Below are 10,000 nucleotides of genomic sequence, written 5' to 3'. Positions count from 1 at the left end.
TCTCTCTCTCTCTTTCTTTCTATCACCCCCTCTCTCTCTCTGGCCCTGACCTCTCTTTTGTCCTGCTCTCTGTGTTTTTCCTGAAGAGGAGTGGCCTTTTGTTCCGCCTGCACCATTCTACTGCCCCCGGGGTGGCAACAAAGCTCTCAAGCCGGGGGCAGTTGTCCACTCACACACAGCCGGAGTGACCGTGCACCAACATGCTCTCAGAAGAACAGCTCCGACCAGCAAAAATATGTGAAGCACACACGCTCGTCTCTGACCAAACCAGTGTGTGTGTGTGTGTGTGTGTGTGTGTGTGTGTGTGTGTGTGTGTGTGTGTGTGTGTGTGTAGTGCTTTTAGCTGGCCCTGATGAGGCTGGTGAGGAGGACAAGGGCAGCAATGGCTAACGGGCGGCTGGCGCGGCTGGGAGAAAGTTGAAAGTTGAGGGCTGAGTTGTGGGGGTAGTGATCTGGTGGGTAAAGTTAGGCGGTCAGGACTCCCAGGCTGACCCCCGCCCCCCCCCCCCCCCCCCCCCCCCCCGCACACCCAGCGTATAATCATGTCCACCCCAGCCAGCCCTCTCCCAAACCCCATTGTCTAAAGCTCCTGTGGAATCCAGTTGGTCAGGACCCAAAGTCTCCCCTGAGCGCTCCCCTCCCCCGATCCGACCCTGTATCTGCCGCACACAGGATGCTTTCAGGCTTTATCAGTGCCTGCCAGGTCAACTCTCCAGGGTCAGGTCAAGCTTTTGCCCTTTGACCTCTTGAGTATGCTTTTTGTTCTGCTCTCTCACTCTGTAACCCAGTTTAACATTCAGGTCTTTTTTTCCCCCCTACGGTCTCCTTTGTGTGTGTGTCTGTGTGTGTGTGTGTGTGTGTCTGTGTGTGTGTCTGTTTCATATTTGTGCAGTTGTGGTCTTTCAGTATTGTAGTTGTGCTATTGGTATTTTAAAACCTAAGGAAACTTGAGTGTCTGCTGGGCTGGTTAGCCTTCTTTTTTCTGAATGACGACTTCAATGTAGCCGTCTGGAAAGAGTGACTTGTTGCTTTCAACTCGTATAGCTCAGATGGTTCCGCAAATCTTATAGGCTTTTACATAATGCACATCAATCCAAACACATCAGGAAGCCATTTAGACGTTCTAGGCTAATTTTGGTTCTTTGCTAATGATGTTGGTCTGTGGACGACCACATTGCCAAAGTACTTAGAGAAACTTCCTTTTTAATGTTTTAATTTTGGCATTGTTTGTTGATGGATCTGAGGACTATTGTGTGCCTTTACGATTTGGTTAAATTTTTATTTATACGACCGTCGATCAGTTGCGTAAAACTGTTTGCTTCCATTGTTTATTATGGAGTGAGGAATGCGCGTCTTTCCGAGGGATAAGGTTTCAATTGCCATTTTGGTCGAACCAGCGCCAGCGGTGTTGACAGACGAGCGGGGCTGATAAACGCGCTTGAGAGAATAAGTAACGCGTGGAAGATCGAGTGCTTGTTTAATTAGGTTACTCATTTTCATAAGATACGCGATGCGAAACTGAGATGGGTTTAAAACACAAACATTAACACAAATTAAATAGTCTCGTCTTACGTCTGTGCTAAGTGACTTTGTGTCGGAATCAAACGGAACTGAACATTTTGATAAATTACATTAAAGCAGAATATGCCGTTGTACCGCTGGGGGCAGATTTACGGGGTTTCGTTTCTTTGTTTGATTTCGTTTTAAACCCAGTGGAGGATTTGATCCAGTGCGCACAGAGCCAGGGACCCACATGTCAGTCAACAGCACAATGAGGAACTGGGTTGTCCCGACGGCGTGGTTTGAGATAAGGTAGCCCTGAAGAAATGAGTCTCTGGAGATTCACTCCTAACAGCCCCCCTTCCTCCCCAGCTGCAGATACTACACTGCTGTCTTAACTCTTTTAGAGGAAACGGGAAGAAGGATATAAGGAAATAAATAAATACAAAATATTTGTAATGTTTTTAAAAGGATTACCCTCAGTTATCCGAATGTATCTTAAATCTGTGTGTGTGTATGTGTTAGGGGTAATTTTTTTATATCTGAATATTTCCCCCTCCCTGTGCCCTACCGCGATCAGACTTGAAGTGTTGGTTGCTGATAGAATGAGGGCATGTAGGGAAGCACAGCGCTGCTGCTGTATTGGGGCTCTCAGGGCAGGGGCACCCAGCGGGGTAACAAGCGACGAGCACCCCCAAAAACCCTCCCGAGTGTGGCTGGGGTCTGGCCCTATTACGGCCCTGACGTGGCGCAGCTTCTCAGACCCACAACGTTCGGCAAGTCCTGGAAAAAAAAGAGCTGACGCGTGAAAGCTACCGTAGCAACGTCACCAGCACATCCTCAACACACTGGTGCAGTCACGGCGAGCTCTCTGCTGACTTTTTAATGGATTTATCTCCTGATGTCATTTTCAACTCCTAAGTCACTTCTCCTTTTTGCAGTCGGACGAGTGACATGTCTTTGAATGAGTGAATGACATTCTTTGCATGTTTCGAGAGCGTTCCTTTCATTTTTTGCACAGATACGCCACAGGTAGTAGTTTTGACAGGTGAGACCTAACAGGTGGTTACGTGGGGGGGGGGCAGGTGAGTCGGATCTTGGTGATCGATTAAACACAGCTGGGGCTGCCGCTCACCTGTGCTTGGGAAAAGACAGAGGTGCAGGATGTGTCTCCCTCCTCCGTCAGGACGTTAAGACAGACAGTTGTGCCGATGCGTCCCTCTGTGAGCGAGTCGAGACAGACAGTCAGACCGTCGGGACTTTAGGACAGACCTGCCATTTAAGTGTGTGTGTGTGTGTGTGTGTGTGTGTGTGTGTGTGTGTGTGTGTGTGTGTGTGTGTGTGTGTGTGTGTGTGTGTGTGTGTGTGTGTGTGTGTGTGTGAGAGAGTGAGAGGGAGGCAGTGCAGTCAAACCCATGGCGGATGTGTCCCTCCTGTGAGTACGTCGAGACGAGACAGTCGCGCTGAGGTATCCCCTCCGTGTAGACGTTTTGGGACGGACAGTCGTGCGGACAAGTTCCGCTCCCGACGGCTGCTTTACGGGGCACGTGACGTGAGACGCTCCGTCTCCCAGACTCCTCCCACCTCCGCCGCTCGGCGCTGACACTCGCCGCCACGTTCCCCGCCCTCCCGCCCGCCAGCACGGCACATTCACAGCTGACATTTTGGGATTTGTCTGGAAAGAGGGCAGAGACAGTGTGAATGTGTGTGTGTCTGACTGTGTGTCTGTGTCTGTGTGTGTGTGTGTGTGTGTGTGTGAATTTGAAAGATGCTGGCTGACATTGCTGCCTCTTAGACTGACAGAGGAGGGCTGAGAATGTGGAGAGGGGTAGACGGAGAGCTGTGTGTGTGTGTGTGTGTGTGTGTGTGTGTGGATGGATGGATGGACAGGGGTCGACGGCTGGGCTAAAGGTCTGAGGAGGAGGAGGAGAGCTTTGGGTAGCCTTCCTCACTCTGAAATTGGTCCTTTTTAAGCCTGTGTGTGTGTGTGTGTGTGTGTGTGTGTGTGTGTGTGTGTGTGTCGGAGGGAGGGGTCTTTAAGCACCCACACATGGCGGTGATAAAGGGGGTCCTAATGTGAACGAGCCCTCGTCTCTCTCTCTCTCCCTCCTCTGTTTGTGTGTGTGTGTGTGTGTGTGTGTGTGCGCGCGTGTGTGTGCGGAGCAGAGCGGAGCGGAGCGAGGCTCCCGGAGGTTGGGCATTGGTATTCCGGTCAGGAAGTGCGTCGGATCAGAGACTGAGTGAGGAGGTTTGAGACGTGTCCCCAAATTCACTGTAGCTGTGCGCTGCCTTCTGGCCCACGGAACTCAACAGAACCGAACCAGACAGCTTGCCTGCACACACACACTAGGGACATGGGATAGACATAAATATGGGAGTGTGTGTGTGCGTGTGTCTGTGTTCATAAAATCTGTTTTACACAGAATGCCAGCATCGGCGGATGTCACTGAACATTCAGTGGTGTGAGTGTAGAACTGCCCCCACCTGTGTGTGTGTGTGTGTGTGTGTGAGTGTGTGTTTGTTCTCTGTCTGATGACCTCCCTCATTGGTAATGTGCGCAGTAGCTGCAGTGTTCTGTCCCCCCGCAGATGCGGTGCGGAGCGGTTCGGAGCAGAGCTGTGTGTGTGTGTGTGTGTGTGTGTGTGTGTGTGTGTGTGTGTGTGGCGGTGTGGTTCGGCGCCTGTCGCGGTGGAGCGGTTCAAACAGCTCCGGCTCTCCCGGTCATTAATCACGACGGTCGGCGAGAGGGGGGGGGGGGGCGTTAGAGAAACACGCTTCTCCCCCTGTCTCTCTCCGACGTCTCTCCGCTTTATCATATGGACGGGACCTGCCATTTAAATGTGTGTGTGTGTGTGTGAGCGTGAGTGTGTGTGTGAGGCAGTGCAGTCAAACCCATGGCTGATGCGACGCAGCGTGGTGTGTATGCTGCGCACGTCGGCTGCTTGTCTGCACACGCTGCCTGAGACGTGGCCAGACGCTGTGTGTGTGTGTGTGTCTGTGTGTGTGTGTTTGGCATGTACTTGGGAGGCTGTCACAGATGGCATGGAGTTTTCTATGATGTTTTCAAATATTTTGGATGTGTGTGTGTGTGTGTGTGTGTGTGTGTGTGTGTGTGTGTGTGTACGTCGAGAGTCCAGCCCTGGAGTTAGTGGGCTGGCTGTGTTTAATGTCTGAAAGATTATGACTCCCCAAATATGTGTGTGTGCGCGCACATTCCCCTCTCTGTGTTTACTTGTTTGCTTCCTGTTGGAATTAAGTCACTCAACAGGTCTGTCTTTCTCCTTTTCTCTCTCTCTCTCTCTCCTCCCCCCCTCTCTCTCTCTCCCTCCCCCTCTCTCTCCCCCCCTCTCTCTCTCTCTCCCTCTCTCTCTCTCTCTCCCTGTCCCCGACTCTTCTCCTGTTCTCTTCCTGTGGTGAGTTTCTGTAGGTCTGTATCTCGTCCAACCAGGCTATTTTTGTATGCTGTGTATGTGTGTGTGTGTGAGGCTCTTGGTGGGGGGGGGGGTCTAGGATGACGGTGCAGATGCCTGGCATTCTGGAATGTGTTTGGATCATCGCAAGTCTTCCCCTTCCCCCGATGCCCCCCCCCCTTCCCCCTTCGGGTCAGCAGTCTTACCCAACACACACACGCACACACACACGCAGTCCTGTGTTTACCACGTGTCAAATATCGGGGCCAGCCATGTGTATTTCTGTGTGTGTTTTGAGACCGCCATAATGTCACGAGGTGTGTGTGTGTGTGTGTGTGTGGGCTCACAGCGCTGATGTTATTATTATGGCTGTCAGTGTGGAGAGTGATGGGTGTGGGGCAGGTGTGTATTTGGGTGTTTTGGCGATCATTGGTGGGGGGTGGGACAGAGGTTAGTGTTAGCGTTAACGTTAGCGTTAGCGGCCTGCCGGGAGGGACAGACCCTCCTCTGCCATCCATCTTGTGTAATTATTAACGTCTCTGTTACAGAGAGAGAGGGACGGAGAGAGAAGGAGAGGGAGGGAGAGAGAGAGGGAGACAGAGAGGGAATGGGAGAAGGAGAGCAGGGGAGAGAGAGAAGGAGAGGGAGACAGAGAGAGAATGGGAGAAGGGGAGAGAGACAGAAAGATGGAGAGAAAGAAAAGAGGGAAGAGGAGGGAGAGAGAGAGAAGGGAAAGAAAGGGAGAGAAAAGGAGAGGGAGACCAAGAGAGAGAGAGAGAGAAAGAGAGAGAGAGTGGAAGAGAGAGGTGAGGGCCGTCCCCCTGTCTCCCTGCTCAGAAATGCACATCACGAGCCTGCAGCGTGTGTGTGAGTGTGTGTGCAGAATGCATATGAAGGCGATGGCTGCTGGAGACAGAGAGAGATGCAGGCAGACGGATGGATGGAGTGAGAGAGGGAGAGGGAGAGAGAGAGAGATGGAGGGAGAGGGGGAGACTAGGGCGTGCGGATGAGTGTGTTGCGTTGAGAGAAAAACTGAGAGAGCAAAGCAGGCTAAGCGAGAGACAGAAAACGACAGAAGGATGGAGGACGAGAGAAAGATGACAGAAATAACGGGAGGAGGAGAAAGAAGAGATAGACGGAGCCAGACAGTGGTTGTGTGTGTGTGTGTGTGTGTGTGTGTGTGTGTGTGTGTGTGTGTGTGTGTGTGTGTGTGTGTGTGTGTGTGTGTGTGTGTGTGTGTGTGTGTGTGTGTGTGTGTGTGTGTGTGTGTGTGTGTGTGTGTGTGTGTGTGTGTGTGTGTGTGAGAGGCAGACAGACAGACCCAGTCATTGATATATGTGCGTGAGAATTCAGACACAAGTGTTGATTCTGCCAGGGATATTTCAGGAGCATTGAATACGTTTTCACTAAACAAATATTGAATACATTTTCACTAAAGAAATATTTGATACGTTTTCATTAAGCAAATATCTGAAAATTACAGTGGCCAGTGAGAGTCTAGACACATGAGAACACGTTTGTGAACGTGTGTGTGTGTCTGTGTCTGTGTGTATTCTATTCTATGGCACCTGGTGCAGTGTGGTGTGTGTGTGGTATTGGGGTGTTGGAGCTGAGAGGGTGGAGGCCTTAATGCGTGTGATTACGGGGGGGTGGGGGGTCTGTGGCTCTGTGCATGTTTATGGGCGGCCGGCCATATAAATATTTGAGGAGCAGTGCTGTAATGTGCCGCTTAGTGACCAGAGCTGCTTGATCGGAGCCTTAGAGAGGCAAAGTCTGGACGTTTGGTCCTTGCGCTGCACTTCTGAAAGGCGACACTCTGAAACACACAGACGTCTGTTATCATTTAACATGCCTCCACTCTGCCCACCACTCCACTCCTCCCCTCTCCTCCTCTTCACTCCTCTCCTCTCCTCTCCTCTCCTCTCCTCTCATCCCTTTGCTCTCCTCTCCTCTCCTCCTCTTTACTCTTCTCTCCTTTCATCCTTTGCTCCCTCTCCTCCCTCTCCTCTCCTCGCCTCTCCTCTCCTCCTCTTCACTCCTCTCCTCTCCTCTCCTCTCCTCCTTTTTGCTATTCTCCTCTCCTCTCCTGTCCGCCACGTCTACTCGCACAGCACCCTGCCACCGGCGGGGGTTTGGCTGAATTCCGGATGGGTTCCGGCTCTGTGCTGGCTCTGTTCTGGCTGCATTCCGGATGTGTTTCGGCTCTGTGCTCCGGCTGTGTGCTGGCTTTAATCCGGCTCTGTTCTGGCCCTGATCCGTCTGTGTGCTGGCTGTGCTCTGTTCCTACTACCCGTGGGAGCTCATTCAGGATGGGTTCCTCCAGTGCTGATGGGATTGTGTGCGATGGTTGCATGCTGATCTTTTTAGGTATTGAGTGTGTGTGTGTGTGTGTGTGTGTGTGTGTGTGTGTGTGTGTGTGTGTGTGTAGCCATTGCTCGCTGGAGTGTAATCTGACAGAGTACAGCCGTCTTCATGTTGCTGCTTTTATCTGGCAGCCTTTTCTCCCTCTCAGCAGAGCGCAGGGCTCGCATTGTATTAGCAATATTATATTAAACACCCCACTAGGGAGAGCCGCTCAATAGATTCTTACAAATAATCTCAGTCACCACCACCCACACACACACACACACACACACACACGCACCCCGCCATCAGAGTCCCAGCTGTGTGTCTGATGAACAGCGAGTGCCCAGCTTGATGTGAATTCCAGATTTATGCAGTGTGTGTGTGGTGGTGATGGTGGGGGTGGGGGGGGGGGGGGGTTCAGAGGCCAGCGTGTGTGTGTGTGTGTGCATATGTGTGTGTGCTCGTGTGTGAGGCGTAACTGCTCAATAAAGCAGGTTTGTAATCTGTGTGTGTGTGTGGAGCGGTTGATTTAGAGTGGTGGCCCCCCTCTCCTCCTCCTCTGAAATGGGCTCTTCAGCTCTTTGTTGACACAATTTTGAAATTTATGGGGGCTGTCAAAACAGGCCATAGGACAAATTCGCTTATCAAGACTGCTGAGGGAAGTGTGTGTGTGTGCGTGTGTGTGTGTATACGTACGTGTGTACAGTGAGGGAACTGTGTTGCCCTTTTAAGTGTGTTTACAATGAAGACTTTCTATGTGGACAATCAACAAGGTACAGTCCAGTCTGCTGACGTGTGTGTGTGTGTGTGTGTGTGTGTGTGTGTGTTTGTGTGAGTGTGTGTGTGAGTGAGTGTTGATGTATATGGAGATCCCTATCAGTTTTCTCTCAGTCTGAAGGACTTTGTGTTTGCAGTTCAGCTTTGAGCATTCAGCTGTTTGTGTTAAACCAGCACTGCCAAATCTGCTCCAGAAATACCAGAGAGAGGCTAATTACACGCCACAGCCACATGCGCTCACACCACACACACACACACACACACACACACACACACACACACACACACACACACACACACACACACACACACACACACACACACACACACACACACACACACACACACGCACACACACACACACGCACTCACACACACACACGCACTCACACACACACACGCACTCACACACACACGCACTAACACACACACTGCTGCTCTTAAACCCAAATCTGTGCGGCACTTTTGGCTCCTCGAGCTTCTTTCCAGCGGCTTCAGGATTGTTTGTTACACGTCACGTGGAAAATAAAAGAATGCTTTTTCTTTTATAACCGAGTGTTTGTCCCTTTGAAGACTTTGCTTTGGTTGGTTTGGGGGAATATGCTGCAGTTATGAAACAGCTCTGCATCTGGTGCTGTTTGGTGTTGGTGCTGGTGCTGGAGACCCTGATGATGATGATGATGATGAGGAGGAGGAGGAGGAGGAGGAGGAGGAGGATTTTCGATTCAGTTTTATTGTTGCATGCATCTCGAATTATATTCACATGTAACAAAGCGCTAAAATCTTAATGATGGTGATGAGGATGTTGGTGATGGTGGTGATGATGATGATGATGATGTTTGTGTGCTTTGCAGGAAGCTACACAGCGGGATGAAGACGTACGGCTGTGAGTTCTGCGGGAAGCATTTCCTGGACAGCCTCCGACTGAGGATGCACTTGCTGTCACACACAGGTAAAGTCCAATCCCTTACCTTCATTTGTTTTTGTGTGTGTGAGTGTGTGTGTGTGTGTGTGTGTGAGTGTGTGTGTGAGTCTGCTGAAAATACCTGCTAAATTACCTCTCTCATGTTTGCACACACACCATCCTCCCCCCTCCCATGGTGCAATTGCATGTCTGTTGGCCAGAGCTCGATTTGCAGTGCTGATGTCAAAACCCAGAGAGAGGCTTTGCAGAGACATGCACAAGCCTCAAGCTTCATGCTCAAATACAAGCCTCGGTCTTCATCTCAGTCTAGGAAGTACAAGTCTAATTCTCAGTCTAATTGTTGTCAGTCTAATTCTCAGTTTAAGTCTGAGTCAAATTCTCAGTCTAATTCTTAGTCTAAGTCTCAGTCTCAGTCTCAGTCTCAGTCTCAGTCTCAGTCTCAGTCTAATTCTCAGTCAAATTCTCAGTCTAATTCTTAGTCTAAGTCTCAGTCTAATTCTCAGTCTCTGGCCAAGTGCTCTGTGTGAAGGAGGTGGCACACAAAGGCAATCTTTTGATCAGTGTGGCCAAAGCAGTGTTGCTGCTGTACTGCTGTGCTGTTGGTTGGGTACTTTCCGTGCTCTGCCTTTACTTTGATACTGGGCAACTGTAATCACCAGTGGGCTGCTTACTGTGGCCATCCTGTCAGAGCGCTGGGAGGAGTCGGTCAGGTGTTTTCCCAACAACACGGCTCAAAACGGTATGCTGTCCACGCGGGCCTTGTGCCATCACCTTTAGTCTCCTCACAAGAGCAGCACTCAGGCACACACCAGCACCGCTGCCAGGCTGGAGGAGGTGGTGGTGGTGGGGGTGGTGGGGGTGGGGGTGGGGGGGGGGGGTGGAGTATGTAACAGGTATTTATTGACGTCTTACCCAGTCCCCACCTCTCCTCTTCTGTACTTTGTGTGTGTGTGTGAGTGTGTGTGTGTGTGTGTGTGTGTGTGTGTGTGTGTGTGTGTGTACGAGTACTGTAGTCTGTGTTTGTCTGATTGTGAAACTGGCA

At 50.9% G+C, this 10,000-nt stretch overlaps 1 protein-coding gene across 1 annotated transcript in view; it reads left to right on the top strand.

Moving 5' to 3' along the window:
• Positions 1 to 10,000, top strand: part of zbtb16b (zinc finger and BTB domain containing 16b) — a gene marked incomplete in the record, with an annotated part of 54,789 nt that overhangs the window by 11,640 nt on the left and 33,149 nt on the right. The window contains 1 exon segment of the mRNA XM_062521663.1: positions 8,888 to 8,985. Within this exon segment, the coding sequence (XP_062377647.1) occupies positions 8,888 to 8,985 (98 nt within the window).

Source organism: Sardina pilchardus, chromosome 19 (assembly GCF_963854185.1).
Source record: "Sardina pilchardus chromosome 19, fSarPil1.1, whole genome shotgun sequence".
NCBI classification, from domain to species: domain Eukaryota; kingdom Metazoa; phylum Chordata; class Actinopteri; order Clupeiformes; family Clupeidae; genus Sardina; species Sardina pilchardus.
Note: the sequence above shows the minus strand (reverse complement) of the source record. Positions and strands in the feature narration are given on the sequence as shown.